Source organism: Cetorhinus maximus, chromosome 23 (genome assembly GCF_964194155.1).
Source record: "Cetorhinus maximus chromosome 23, sCetMax3.hap1.1, whole genome shotgun sequence".
In the NCBI taxonomy this organism is placed as follows: Eukaryota; Metazoa; Chordata; class Chondrichthyes; order Lamniformes; family Cetorhinidae; genus Cetorhinus; species Cetorhinus maximus.
The window spans coordinates 37,487,556-37,503,355 of NC_135901.1; the positions used below are offsets into that span (position 1 = coordinate 37,487,556).

At 44.8% G+C, this 15,800-nt stretch overlaps 2 protein-coding genes and 1 long non-coding RNA gene across 6 annotated transcripts in view; 1 reads left to right on the top strand and 2 right to left on the bottom strand.

Moving 5' to 3' along the window:
- The window catches only part of LOC144697569 (uncharacterized), a 721,063-nt gene that overhangs the window by 665,152 nt on the left and 40,111 nt on the right, over window positions 1-15,800 (top strand). The gene's annotated exons all lie outside the window — the stretch shown is intronic.
- The window catches only part of LOC144697492 (uncharacterized), a 756,645-nt gene that overhangs the window by 656,753 nt on the left and 84,092 nt on the right, over window positions 1-15,800 (bottom strand). The window lies entirely within an intron of this gene.
- LOC144697480 (uncharacterized) overlaps window positions 1-15,800 on the bottom strand; it is a 142,050-nt gene that overhangs the window by 50,219 nt on the left and 76,031 nt on the right. The window contains exons 5-6 of one of the 4 annotated variants that reach the window (XM_078569465.1): window positions 13,298-13,396; window positions 12,295-12,793 (exon numbers count right to left, since the gene is read on the bottom strand). The exons of 1 other annotated variant lie outside the window; for it this stretch is intronic. In XM_078569465.1, coding sequence (XP_078425591.1) covers window positions 12,379-12,793; window positions 13,298-13,396 — 514 coding nt within the window. In that variant the 3' untranslated portion in view covers window positions 12,295-12,378. Of the gene's footprint in view, window positions 1-12,294; window positions 13,437-15,800 lie in introns of those variants that run through there. 2 more of the 4 variants (XM_078569466.1, XM_078569462.1) reach the window with 2 other exon arrangements.

A 15,800-nucleotide genomic window follows, 5' to 3' on the forward strand; every position in this document is an offset into this window, starting at 1 on the left:
GTTAAAGAGGATCGACCAAAATTTGCTCGACGTGCATTCAGGAAAATATAGAGAACAAGGGTACATCAAGAAGGCAGTTCACCACCACCTTCTCAAAGGCACCTATGGATGGGAAATAAATGCTGGCCCAGCCAGCGAAGTCCGCATCCTGTGAATGAATTTTTTCAAAAGTCAGAGCTTGGCCATTCAGCAGTGCAATCAAGCAGAGATTCTTCACACAAAGTGGAGTAGAAATGTGGAACTCTCTCCGGCAAAATGCAGTGGATGCTCAGGGTCAATCCGAGCTTACAAGACTTAGATGGATAGATTTTTGTTCAGTAAGTGGTTCACGGGATATGCAATGAAGGCGGGTAAATGGAGTTCTGATATAAATCAACCCTCATCTAATTGAATTGTGGAGCAGCTTTCAGAGGTCAACGGCCTTCTCCTGTTCCTGGTGGTCCAGTGACACACTCAGAAATGCCCCAGCACATTGAAATCCCAATGGATCCTAGCGCATGCCCAGCAGGAAGCCCAAGTCAAGGATAAACCCAGGGTATATACTCGGAGCCCTATTTGCTGCTCTCTTTGTGTCCACTGTCTGCAGCCCCTGCACACGGAAGTGGAATTTCAAAAGAAGGAAGGAACCTGTCATCATTTGAAAAATATTGACAAAGAATGCAAGGGGATGTTGGAGAGTTGGGATCTTTCTTTATTCTCAGGGAGTTGGACATCAGACTGTCTCCTGTCAATATAGAGCTGCATGGTAGGGCTGGTATCATCTTTGAAAGAGCTGCCAATTCGTCCCACTCCCCTGCTCTTTTCCCCAGAACCCTGAAAACTTTACCTTGTCATAAGAGATCCAATTCGCTTTGGAAGTCACTCTTGAATCTGCTTCCAACTTTCAGGTAGCACATTTCACATCAACGCTCATTGTATTTTTGCCGATTATTTGATGTGATCTGTTTACTTGTTCACATTTTGTTAAAAATATTTGCTGAGTGGATTCAATTTTAAATCTGAACCAGGTTTGTAGGCGTGATGCTCCTTTCACACATCGAAGATGGGAGAGAAGCTGTGGGGAACACACGATGGACATTTTTAGAGAAATCAAAAACAAGACACACGCTGTGTTTGAAACAAAGCTGATTCGTTTGACACATATCACCATGTGAAATTCCCACCATCATGTGGCCGGCCTTTTTGTTTCCTGTCACTCAGTCAGATCCGTCCCATGGGCTTTAACTTTTCTGACAAGCTTGTTACATGGCACTTTATCAAATGCCTTTCAGAAGTTCATGTGCACAGCTATCGTATGACTCTCATCATCTTTCTCTTTCCTCATCAAAAAACTCAAGCAAGTTCGTTCAACTCGATTTGCCCTTAACAAATGGCCTTTCTTAATTAATCCACATTTATCCAAGTGACTGTTAATTTTGTCCTGAATCCCCTCTTCTAAATGCTTTCCCACACCGAGGTTAAGCTGACTAGTCTGTCGCTGCTGGACTGATCCTTCCATTTAAGATTAGTCAAGATTTAATCTTAGTGCCAGGAAGTATGAGGGAAAACCAGGGAAGTGATGAAATTGTAACTACATTTAAGGACACTCATAACTGATAAAATAGCTCAATAATTAAACACAGATCAAAACATAAAGTGCAAATAACAAATGAATACATGAATGACTTTGTTAATCAGTGTAATCAGTCAGTGTTTCAGCATTGTACAAAATGGAAATATTGTGGATACTTAAAATCAGAGATAAAATCAGTAAAAACTGGAAACACTCAGCAGGTCTGCAAGAATCTGCGGAGAGAGAAACAGAATTAACGTTTCACGTCTGTGAGCAAGTGAAAGGGGAGGTGGGAAGGGGAACAGAAGGAAATGGTTGTAAAAGGCTGCAGGGCGGGAGAGATTAACTGAAAAAAGGTTTCATGATGCAAGATCAAAGAGAATGGGAATGGAACAAGTAAAAGTACAAAATATGTATCCAGATGAGGTGTGCGTGGCACAATAGCAACCGTCTGAATGCAAAGTAAAGATAATGAGAGCGGAACGATAAAGGAAAACAAAGACACAAATAAAGAAGAAACAAAATGGGGGCAAAGATTATGATATAATATTGTTGAACTCAATTTTGATTCCTTAAGGCTGTAAAGTGCCCACTTTTCACTTGCTAATAAACAATTACATTTCTATCTACTCCCCGTCCAGATGAAAGCTTATGTGAATTCTGTTTCTCTCTCCACATATGCACGGCCTGACCTGCCGAGGATTTCCAGCATTTTCAGTTTCATGTTGGATTGTAGACTGTGAGAGTTTCTAAAGAATGAGATTGTCCCAGATTCATTTGTCACATCTACAACAATTGCTTCGGCCTCCAGTCTCACTATTTTATGTTCGAGTCTGGGAGATAATGTTTACTGTTTTATATTCGGGTCTGGGGGATACTGTTCACTGTTTTATATTCGGGTTGGGGGATAATGTTCACTGTTTTATATTCGGGTCTCGGGATAATGTTCACTGATTTATATTCGGGTCTGGGGGATAATGTTCACTGTTTTATATACCGGTCTGGGGATAATGTTCACTGTTTTATATTCGGGTCTTGGGGATAATGTTCACTGTTTTATACTCGGGTCTGGGGATAATGTTCACTGTTTTATATTCGGGTCTCTGGAATAAGGTTCACTGTTTTATATTCGGATCTGTGGATAATGTTCACTGTTTTATATTCGGGTCTGGGGGTCAATGTTCACTGTTTTATATTCGGGTCTGGGGATAATGTTCACTGTTTTATATTCGGGTCTCTGGAATAATGTCCACTGTTTTATATTCGGGTCTGGGGGACAATGTTCACTGTTTTATATTCGGGTCTGCGGATAATGTTTACTGTTTTATATTCGGGTCTGGGGGATACTGTTCACTGTTTTATATTCGGGCCTGGGGGATAATGTTCACTGTTTTATATTCGGGTCTGGGGATAATGTTCACTGTTTTATATTCAGGTCTGGGGATAATGTTCACTGTTTTATATTCAGGTCTGGGGATAATGTTCACTGTTGCATATTCGGGTCTGGGGGATAATGTTCACTGTTTTATATTCGTGTCTGTGGGATAATGTTCACTGTTTTATATTCGGGTCTGGGGGATAATGTTCACTGTTTCATTTTCTGGTCTTGTGTGCACCAGAAGAAGCTGGACGATTGTAACTGCATTTTGAGTTCCGGTTTTTAACAAAATAAACTATCCTGGTGTGAGGGACAATCATTTTCGGATTTGCTGTAGTCAGTTAAAGCGTGTTTGAAGCTCAATCATCTAAGTCCTTAAATTTAAACTAAATCCAGACAGGGGCGGGCTGGTGCTGAGAGGGCAGGTGTCTGTAAGATGAAGTACCTCTGCAGGTCAGTGAGGCTCCCCAAGGTACATTCGACCTCTGCATTCAGTGTTTAAGGGGCCTGGGAGAGGGGAGGGAGGAATCACTGGGGACACAGCAAATGGCGGGAGGTCACCCCCACCCCCTTCCTGGTTACACAAACGACTCACCTTGGACTGTCCCACACCTGGGCAGGGCGGGGTCAAGTTGCAGGAAGCTGCAAGCTGGTAGGTTGAGCTGTGAACTGGGCGGAGTTGGGGGGTTTGAGTGACAGGTCTGGGGCTATATCAGAGCAGGCACAGTCACTGCTTCCCCCTTTTCCTCGTGGATGTTTCACTGGAGTCGCGTTGGTGAGTGTTTCTAAACTCTGTCTCACTATCTCGGGAATGGAGGTGGATTGGAGGTTGCTGTGTTAGATTATATTGTTTCTCCTCATTCTTCCTGCTTATCCCACTCCCAGTCCCAGGCTGTAGGTTCTGGTGAAGCTGAATGCAGTTGGTTGTTAGTCTCAGTCCTGGTGTGGGTGAGCAAGCGTGGAAGAAAGGCTGAATGTCCTGCAGTAATGGTGGGTGATGCTACCCAGAATGCTCAGCGAGCTAGAATACGGTCTATTTCCACCATCAGGAGCCCAGTCCGCCCTCATTTCACAATTTTGAAGTTACCTTTCCATTTATCCGTGCATTCAGCCAGTCTGTTTATGTCTTCCTGTATTTTGAAGCAGTTTTTCACCTTCTTAACTGGAATTACGGGACTGTTGTCATCTGCAGATTCCGCCAACCAACATTCAATTAGCAAATGATGAACAAGTTTTAGATAGAGCGGTTTCTTGGATGCATAGAATTGTGGGAACTATGGCCATCATTAGTCAGCGACTGTCGCTGAGATTTTTCTGACAGTCTCACAGTCAAGCTCTGTTTCTCACTCGATTGATGAGGCCTGACCTGTTCAATATTTTCAGTGTTTTATCTTTTAAATTTCAGATCCAGCCGTGCGGAACAAGGACATGGGAAGCAGAATTTTTAATGACCTCACCTTTATGTGGGCGGCTAGGAATAGTCCAGTTTAGAGGGAACAAAGAAATGGATGAGTTTCAGCAGCAGATGAGCTGAGGCAGGAGTGAAGTTAGGCAAAGTTACTGAGGTGGAAATAGACGGTCTTAGTGATATGTAGTCAGAAGCTCAGCTTAGGGTGAAATATGACACCAAGATTGTGAACAGCCTGGTTCAGCCTCAGAGTTGTCAGAGAGATGGATGGCATTGATGGTTATGGAGTGGAGTTTATAGAAGGGACTGAAGACAATGGCTTCAATTTTCCCAATATTTAAATGGAGGAAATTTCTGTTCATCCAGTGCTGGATGTTAGACAAGTCAGGATGGTATGTGACTTGGACGGGAACTTGGAGGTGATGGCGTTCACATACACCTGCTACCGTTGTCCTTCTAGGGTGTGGAGGATGAGGGTTTGGGAGATGTTGGTCGAATTGCAGATGCATAAAATACATTTCCTTCACCCCATGCCTCTCCCATCTCCCTCTCTATTCCCCCCAGTAGATGCTGGTGTTTTGTATAGTCCCTGGCCAGTTGGCAGGTTCCCTTCCCTGAAGGACATTAGTGAACCAGTCGGGTTTTTATAACGATCCAGCAGTTTGCATGCCACTTATTCCTAGTGCCGGCCCCACAAATTCCCAGATTCATTCAGCTCAATTTCACAACCTGTTTTTGTGTTATTGTGGTTTCTCTCTCATTCACTTTTGTCTGTTTAAACTATTTCCCTAGGATTTTCAATCGGGAAACCCAGCCTTTCATCAGAATCTACCACTGTCGCATAATTTGTCATAACCTGAATTTCATTGGATTTTAAGAATGAAAGATAAAAGTGCTTTTCACAGTGGGGAGAAACCGTACACGTGTTCTGCGTATGGACGGGGTTTCAGCCAATCATCCGACCTGTCAAAACACAAGCACAGTCACACTGGAGAGAAACGATGGAAATGTGGGGACTGTGGGAAAGGATTCAATTATCCAACCAGGCTGGATACTCACCAGCGCATTCACACTTGGGAGAGGCCTTTCACATGTTCTGTATGTGAGAAGGGATTTATTGATTCATCCACCCTGCTGAGACACCAGCCCATTCACACTGAAGAGTGGCCGTTCACCTGCTCCGAGTGTGGGAAGGGATTCACTCGGGCATCCAACCTGCTGACACACCAGAGAATTCACACTGGGGAGAAGCCATTCACCTGCTCCAAGTGTGGGAAGGGATTCACTCAGTTATCCAACCTGCTGACAGACCAGCGAGTTCACACTGGGGAGAAACCATTTACCTGCTCCGAATGTGGGAAGGGATTCGCTCATTTATTCGATCTGTTGAGACACCAGCGAATTCACACTGGGGAGAGACAGTTCACCTACTCCCACTGTGGGAGGTGCTTCACACAGTTATCCCACTTGCTTAGACATCAGCAAATTCACACTGGAGAGAGGCCAGTCATCTGCCCTGTATGTGGCAAGGGATTCACTGTGTCCTCTGACCTGCTGAAGCACCAGCGAATTCACACTGAGGAGGGGCCGTTCAGCTCTCCAAGTGTGGGAAGGGATTCGCCTGGTCATCCCAATTGATGAGACACCAGCGAGTTCACAAATAACAAACAGGATGTTGCTGCTAATCACATCCAGGACTGAACCTTGTTCATTGGGGTCTGTTTCTGCTGATGATAAACTCCAGCCCAGTTATAGGGGCTAAAATTCTGGATAAGGCCAAATAAAATATCTTTGTGTTAAATACAGCATGTCGAGTCTTGTTAATATCTCTAACACAAGTTAGTTTCTCTGGAAGGGCTCTCCCTCTCCCCTCTCTCCTCCATCTTCACCCCCAACAAGTGTGAGGAGCACATGGAGCTTCTTTGTCACTAAGATTGGGACAATCCGATCAGCTGCCTCTGCTGTTTCATTCCCTTCCACTAGTGCACTGGGACAAACTGTCTCTATAATTTTCCTCCTTGTCCAAGCTGTGAACCCACATTTTTCATTAGTTTCTCTCCCATCTCTCTTCCTGCCCTCTCAGTGTTCACCTTGTCCATGAGACCCACCTCCTGCTCCATCGACCCTATTCCCACAAAGCTGCTGATCCCCCAACTTCCCCATGTTGACTGATATTGTTCACAGTTCTCTCCGTTCTGGTACTATCCCTCTCTCCTTCAAATCATCACCCTTTCCTCAAAAATCAAATACTTGACTCTACTGTCCTTGCAAAGTATTGACCCATCTTCAACCCTCAATTCCTCTCCAAAATCCTTGAGCATGTTCACACCTCCCAAATCCATGTCCATCTTTCCCAGAACTCCCTGTCGGAATCCCTCCAATCAGGTTTTTGCCCCTCCCACAGGACTGAAACACTCTGATCAAAGCCACTAATTACATCCTATGTGACTGGGACAAAATAAACTATCCCTTCTCATTCTTCTTAACCTGTATGCAGCCTTTGACAAGGTTGACCACACCATTCTGCTCCAACACCTCTCCACCGTTGTCCAGCTGGTTGGGGCTGCACTCTCCTGGTTCCATTCTTCTCTATCTAATCATGGTCAGAGAATCATTTGCAATGTCTTCCCTTCCCACTTCGTTACCTCTGGGTGTCCCCAAAGGATCCAGCCTTGGCCTCCTCTTATTTCTCATCAACATTCTCCCCACAATGACATCATCTGAAAACACAGTGTCAGTTATCACATGTACACTGACAGTGCCCAGCTCTACCTCACCACCACCTCTCTCCACTTCTTCATTTTTGTTAAATTATCAGACGGTCTGATATCCAGTGGTGGATGTGCAGAAATTTCCTTCAATTCAATATTGGGAAGATTGAAGCCATTGTTTTCATTCCCTAGCTACCAGCTCCATTCCTTATCCTATTTCTATTAGGTCATCTCTCAGCCTTCTCTTTTCTACAGAAAAGAGCTTCAGGCTGTTCAGCCTTTCCTGGTGATTATAACCTATCTGTTCCTGGATCATTTGTGATTGAACTTTTATTTTCCTGTTCATTGTGACATCCAACTGCGTTATAAACAGTTCCCAATGTCCGAGGGATTTCAGTTTGGACTATTTGTATTTACAAATTCATTCTCTCGATGTGTCCATTGCCTTAACCACTTGACCACAAGGACTCGGTGTCTGTCTGTTTAAATGTTGCTCAGTGACAATTTCCATCATCCTCCACTTCGTACTTTTTGGGCACTTCGAAGCTGAAATGTCTCCACTCAAAAAACCCCAGAAATAAACCTTCTCTTGCATCTGTTAAAACTGCTCTTCATTGTTCCCTGTGCCATTTAACATGAAGCCATAAAGCTAACATCAATTTTTGGATGGCAAAATGGGGAACAATCAGATTGACTCACACAGAGGAACACACACAGACATGTACACCGAGACTGACAGAGGGCATGGGTTTGTCTCTAAGCAGAGACAAACATCCAGAAAGCAAACATGACACCAACCTGGCTCCTTTTTTATTCCATTCAGGCTGCAACGTTGGTGAATGCTTGCAGATGAATGAAGTTAGAGAACGCTGGAGGTGTTTGGATGGTTTTTATTCAATTTAACTGATAATTAATTCTGCAGGCACACTGTAAAATTCAGGAATGATAAGAAGAGTAGTTGGCAGGATTCCAGCCTACCTGTGGAGATCCCAGTGCATTCAAAATCTGTCACCTTAACACCTCCACCATGAACACAGGACCTGCACTGACGTCACTGCTGTTTGTATAAAATCATAGACGGCTACATCAGATGGTCATTCAGCATGTCGTTCACATGCCGACTCTCTGGAAGAGCAATTCAACTACTGTAATTCCACACCCCGCCTTTTCCCCACAGCAATTCATATTTATATCGTCTCTCCTTGTACTTCCTATCAAAATATTAAAAAGGCAGCACACTCCACTGGATTTAATGTGAGCTAGTATCTGTTTGTCCGGATAGAGCTGCTACAATTCCCAAAATAAAGATCATGAGGATATTTGGCAGCAGGGCAATTCAAAGCCGAGTTTCCAAAGAGACTGAAACCTTAATCCAGCACCTTAAACCGCTCGGCCACACAACCCCATATTGGTGCAGTCATTTATAATGTCATTCACTGGTATTTCCACCTAGCGAGAACAAAGTCAAAGGAGTTGGAATAGGTCATTCGGAACCTCAGTCAGTTAATCAGGTCATCCTGCGCTTTGTATCAAACAGAAATCATCTCCACTCAAAAACACAATGAGCTGCAGTGAAGGGTTGGCACCATTTAAACTGTCATTCAACTGGTCTGGTTCCAAATCTCCTGCTGGAAATGACAAGAAAACTTCTCACTGAATTCACTCCAGGTCTTGGCTTCAGAAGGACAGGTCACAAGGTAATAAAGTACATTTCAATAGAATGGTTGTTATGATTGGTTGATCAGGAGTGATATTTGTGCCACTTTAAACAGCGGCAGTAAAATCAGTTCCATTACCCCCCACATTGAGCCTTGCACCAACATCTCTGTAGTCAGTTCATGTCTCAGGCCTTGCAGTCTGAGAGGTGATGGTGCAGTGGTATTGTCTCTGGAGTCGGGGTCAAATCCCTCCATGGAATTTGAATTTGAATTCAATAAAAATTTGAAATGAAAAGTCTGATGAGGACCAAGAAACAATTGTCGATTGTTGTAAAAACCCATCCGGTTCACTAATGACCTTTAGGGGGAGGAAATCTGCCCCCATGTGACTCCACAGCAATGTCCTCTGAGGTGGCCTAGCAAGACACCCAGTTGTATCAAACTGCTACAAACTCTCAAAAAAGGAATGAAGCCGGACAGACCACCCAGCATCGACCTAGGCACTGGAAATGACAATGGCAAACTCAGCCATGTCGATCCTGCAAAGTCCTCCTTAATAACATCTGGGAGTGAGTGTCGAAAAAGCTGTCTCACAGGCTGGTCAAACAACAGTCATCCTCACAGAATCATACCCTACATATAATGTCCCAGACACCACCATCAGTAGCAGAGGTGGTGGCACAGTGACGTACAGTTGGGAGGGCGTTGCCTTTGGAGTCCTCAACATCATTTGTGGGTCTCATGGCATCAGGTCAAACATGGGCAAGGAAACCTCCTGCTGATTATCACGTACTGCCATCCCTCCCTGATGGATCAGTGCTCCTCAATGTTGAACACCACTTGGAGGAAGCACTGGGGGTGGCAAGGGTGCAGAATGTACTCTGGATGGGGGACTTAAATCACCAACAATGGCTCAGTAGCATCACCACTGACCGAGCTGGGGGAGTCCTAAAGGACATAGTTGCTAGACTGGGTCTGCAGCAGGTGGTGAGGGAACCAACAAGAGGGATAAACATACTTGACCTCACCCTCACCAACCCGCCCGCTGCAGACATATCTGTCTAAGACAGTGTTTGTAGGAGTGACCACCGCACAGTTATTGTGCAACAAAGTAGCTCCTTCACATAGAGGATACCCCCCATCATGTTTTGTGGCACTACCACCGTGCTAAATGGGATCAATTCCGAAAAGATCTAGCAACTCAAGACTGGGCATCCAGGAGGTGCTGTGGAGCCAGCACTTTGCACTGAAAAATCTACTGACCTGTCTTAAACCTATTCAGCAACTGAAAATCTACCGCTCCCTGGGGTAGAACCTTCCAAAGATTCACAACCCTTTGTGTAAAGAAATTCTTCCCTATCTCATTCCGAAATGATCGACCCCTTATTCCAAGACTGTAATCCCCATGTTCTAGATTCCCAGCCAGGGGGGAAACATTTTCTCAGCATCTACCCTCCAGGCCCCTTAAGAATGTTCCGTCCTTCAATGAGATCACTTCTCATTCTTCTAAACTGCATTGAAAATAGGCCCAGTCTCCTCAATGGACAAACTCCTCATCGCAGGAACCAGTCTTGTGAAGAGTTGTTTCACTCCCTCTGGGGCAAGTATGTCATTCCTTCAATAAGGAGACCAAAACTGCACACAGTATCCAGCTGAAGCCTCACCACTGCCCTGTTAAATTATAGTAAGATTTTTTTGCTTGTGTACTCCAATCCCTTTGGAATAAAAGCTATCAAACCATTTCCCTTCTTAACTGCTTGCTGGATCTATATGTTAACTTCCTGTGATTCACTGGACCATTCACCATGGAAGAGCTGGAAACTAGTAGATTTAGTCTAAAACATGGGAAAGCAATTGTTCTTGACAACATAGCAACAGAGCAGATAAAGCATTTTGGAGAGCAAGCAAAGAAATGGCTCCTACAATTGTTCAACCACTGTCGGGCAACACACAAGCTACCTAATATTTGGCAGAAGGCACATGTAATAGCACTATTAAAGCCCGGAAAAGATCCCTCACATCCTAAGAGTTTTCGGCCAATTTCACTGCTTTGCCACACCAATAAGCTGTTTGAACACCTGATACGCAATAGGATAGCACCAATTGTAGATCAAAAGATCATTCCAGGGCAAGTAGGTTTCCGCCCCTGCAAATCAACAACAAGCCAACTGCTCAACCTCACACAACATATCGAAGATGGTTTTGAGCAAGGGATGGTAACAGGTGCTGTTTTTGTAGACCTGTCAGCAGCATACGATACAGTGTACCATAGACGTCTCCGCTGCTAGATCCTAGAGATGACAAAAGATATCCACTTAACAGAGCTGTTAGAAAGCATGCTTTAGAATCGCCGGTTCTATTGAACTAGGTAGGAAGTGCAGCAGGTGGCGTATTCAGAAGAATGGTCTTCCTCAGGGAAGCGTGCTTGCACCGCTGCTGTACAACATCTACTCGAATGACCAACCTATAGACGGTGTCACACGCCATTTTATATATGCTGATAACTTATGTGTCACTGCCCAAAGCACTGATTTTAACACCGTGGAGAAAACGCTTTCTGAGGCCTTGCAGGGACTAACATCCTACTATGAAGAAAACCACCATCGCGCAAACCCATCAAAGACGCAAGTTTGTGCATTCCACCTCAGAAACCACGAATCCAAACGCCAGCTTAAAGTAACCTGGTATGGAGCAACACTAACGCATTGCGAGCACCCTGTCTACTTAGGAGTCACCCTTGACAGATGCCTCACCTTCAAGAACCACATCGAAAAGACAAAGGCAAAAGTGAGCGCACGAAACAACATCCTGAATAAGCTAACACAAAATGGGGAGCAAGCTCGAAAACATTGCGAACCAGTGCACTTGCTCTTTGCTATTCTGCCTGCCCTGCATGGGAAAGATCTACTCATGCTAAGAAGATGAATGCCGTTCTGAATGCAAGCTGCCGACTTATCACAGGTTGTTTAAAACCAACAAACACCAACAGCCTATATATCCTGGCGGGTATCGCTCCCCCTGATATAAAAAGAATGGTAGCCAGCAAGAAAGAGTGACTACGTCAAACATCAGATGAGAGGCACCCTCTACATGGTCATCCACCTACACCCAGACGCCTAAAGTCAAGGAAGAGCTTCATGAACAGTGTTGTTCCATTACAATCAACCCCATCTGAAGCCCGCATTGCCTTGTGGAAAGACCGGCTCGCCAGTCTTGAACAACCCCCAGCGATGGAAATTCTACCGGATGAAAGCCTTCCCCCAGGAGCTAATTGCAACTGGGCAACCTGGAAGTGCCTTAACAGACTTAGGACTGGTGTAGGTCGTTCAAAGGTATCACTAAGCAAATGGGGATATACAACCAGCCCGACAACTCGTGAATGTGGAACTAAGCCACAGACTATGCAACATTTCCTGCAATGCCTATCGCTAGAGGAACCCTGCACTGTTGCAGATCTTGCCGAATTCAACAACAAGGCGCAAAAATGTGTCCAGTTCTGGCTGGGCCATGGATAGTCTGTCCGTGGACACGATAAGAAGAAGACACAAGTCTGATTTATTTGATTTTTATATTATCCAGAACATTATCCCTTATAACTAGGCTGCATTTAATTAACATCAGCAGAAATAGACCCAATGACAAAAATTCATCACAAAATCCAATCACTGTGGTTACTTGTGAACTCGCTGGTGTCTCAGCAGGATGGACGACCGAGTGAATCCCCTCCCACACTCAGTACAAGTGAATGGCCTCTCCCCAGTGTGAGTGTGTTGGTGTGCACTGAGTTGAGACGACCACTTGAACCCAGTCCCACACTGAAAGCACCTGAACGGTCTCTCGTCAGTGTGAACACGTTGATGGGATATCAGTTCTCCAGAACTTTTACAGCACTTCCCGCAGTCTGGGCATTTAAAAGGTCTCTCATCAGTGTGACCTCGCTGGTGTCGCAGCAGGTTGGATGATCGAGTGAATCCCTTCCCACACTCAGAGCAGGTGAACGGCCTCTCCCCAGTGTGAACTCGCTGGTGTGTCAGCAGGTCAGATGACTGAGGGAATCGCTTCCCACACTCAGAGCAGGCGAACAGTCTCTCCTCAGTGTGAACTTGCTGATGTCTCAGCAGGTCGGATGACCGGGCAAATCCTTTCCCACACTCGGAGCAGCTGAATGGCCTCTCTCCAGTGTGAGCTCGTTGGTGCATAGTGAGTTGAGATGATTGCCTAAACTCAGCCCCACAGTGAGAGCACCTGAATGGTCTCTCGTCAGTGTGAACACGTTGATGGCACATCCGTTCCCAGGAACTTTTAAAACACTTCCCACATTCTGGACATTGAAAAGGTCGTTCATCAGTGTGAACACGTTGATGGTACATCACTTCAGCGGGACTTTTAAAACACTTCCCACATTCTGGACATTGAAAAGGTCTCTCATCATTGTGAACCCGCTGGTGTGCCATGACATGAGATAACTGAGTGAATCTCTTCCCACACACTGAACAGATGAATGGTCTCTCTCCAGTGTGAACTCGCTGGTGTGTCAGCAGGGTGGATGAGCGAGTGAATCCCTTCCCACACACAGAGCAGGTGAATGGCCTTTCCCCAGTGTGACTGCGCTGATGTATTTCCAGCTTTGATGGGAAATTGAATCCTTTCCCACAGTCCCCGCATTTCCACGGCTTCTCCCTGCTGTGGCTGTATTTGTGTTCTGACAGGCCAGACGAACGGCTGAAGCCTCGTCCACACACAGAACACGTGTACGGTTTCTCCCCACTGTGAATGGTGCTTTTTCCTTCCATGTTCAGGTTACGATAAATTGGGTGACTCCGTCAGATCCTGATGTGATGTTTGGTTTCAGTTTCCCAACTGCAAATCCTCCCCTTCTAATACCCTGTGAAATTGATTTAAAACAGAAAAAGGGAGTGAGAGAGAACCCACAAAAACACAAAGGCAGGTTGTGAAATTGAGCTGAATGAATCTGGGAATTTGTGGGGCCGGCACTAAGAAAAAGTGACCATGAAAACTGCTGGATTGTCATAAAAACCCAATTGGTTCACTAATGTCATTCAGAGAAGGGAACCTGCCACCCAGTCTGGGCCTACACAAGACTTTGGCCTCTCTGTGAGGAATGGGACTAAGAAAGGTGGGAACAGAAGGGGTGAAGCAAGGCATTTTATATATCTAAAACAAGACCAGAACTTTGTCAATACTTTAACAGAATCTCTGAAATGCCTTAGCCTCCATCACCTAGGACCAGGGTTGGTGTATGTGAACACCATCACCTCCAAGTTCCCCTCCAAGTCACACACCGTCCATTGTCTTCAATCCCCACCACAAACCCCACTCCCCGTTCACCGACTCCATCATTCTCACTGGCAACTGTCTAAGACTAAACCAGACTGTTCACAACTGTGGTGTTTTATATATAAATAGACATGTACATAAATAGATATATACACATACATACATATATATGTACATATAAAGATATGTTACACCAAAGTTGTGAACAGTCTGAAATAAAAACAGAAAATACTGGAAAGCCTTGTCTGCTCTAGCAGTGTGTGGAGAGAGAGACAAATGACGTCTTCTCTACGCACTTCAGCCCAGGGAATGGTTAATTGTGGTTTTAGTGCTGTACCGTGTCCGATCAGCTGATGGGATGAGCTTTTGTTTATCAACCTTATCTAAACCTATCATAAACTTGTACACCTCGATCAAATCTCCCCTCAATCTCCTTTGCTCCAGGGAGAACAACCAGTTTCTCCTGTTATCTGAAGAAGCGTCATATGAACTCGAAACGTTAGCTCTGTTTCTCTCTCCACAGATGCTACCACACCTGCTGAGTCTTTGCAGCATTTTCTGTTTATTTCAGATTTCCAGCATCTGCAGTATTCTGCTTGTATTTTTGTGAACAGTCTGGTTCAGTCTCAGGCAGTACATATAAATATCACCCTGCCCTATGCACTGAGTTCCAGTCACTCACACATCACCCTGTACTTACTGACCTAGACAGGCTCCCAGTTAAACAGAAATTCAATTTAAAATTCTCACCCTTCTTTCCAAATCCGTCCATGACTTTGCTCCCCCTATTTCCAGTCACACAGAGGCTTGAGGTGACAATAAGTAAGCAATATTCACACCATACAAGTTTTGGGTGTGTGCAAATAAACTAACCCTTTGAGTTCATCCTATCTTGACTTTGTTGTGGGGGTACTAATAGAAATTATATCATATGAAAACCAAGGGCTGGAAAATACCTATAAAGAGGGAAGCAAATCAAAAACACCTTTCTGTTTGTGGATGGGAAATGAGAGAAATCAGTGTGGTTTAAATTAACCCCCATCTTGTCCATAAAATGTTGCAGTAACGTCACTTGTTTTGGCCCTGTCTCAGTTCATGTTTCTGAGCTCTCATCTATTCGTTATGACCTCAAGACTTGACTGGCTGGCCTCGTGATAAACTTGAGTTTATCCAAATCTCCACTGTCTATATCATCTACACGAGTCCCATTCACTCACCCATCACCCTGTCCTCACTGACCTACACAGGCTCCGGTTAAACAGCAACTCAATTCAAAATTCTCATCCTTCTTCTCAAATCCCTCCATGACTTTGCTCTCCCCTATTACCAGTCACACAGATGTTTGAATATTTTCCACAGAGAAACATACATTAGGTTCTGATGAATCGAGTGACTTGTCAGGTTTTGATCTGATGTTTGGTTTGAGTTTCCCGCCTTCAAATTCTGCTCAGCTAATACCCTGTAAAAAAAAAACATTGCTGTGAGTCCAATAACGAGCAGAGACAAACATTTCTCTTGGTCTGAGTTTGGTGTGTGTAAATCCTCCCCTTCTAACCCTCTGTAAAAGGAGTTTCCAAAATCCATCCCTGTCAGTCCAGGATAGAAATACCCAACATTCTCTCCTCCTGCTACCTGGACCAAGATGACCGCGCATGCGCCCTGCTGCATTAACTCGGGCCTCCAACCTGTGGACAAGGCCCTGCAGCTGTTACCGGCCCGTTCGGTGCGAACGCGGGCCCGATAGGTTCTTATTCAGGTTTTGAGGCCTCCACTGGGTGTTTATGAATCCTTCCCA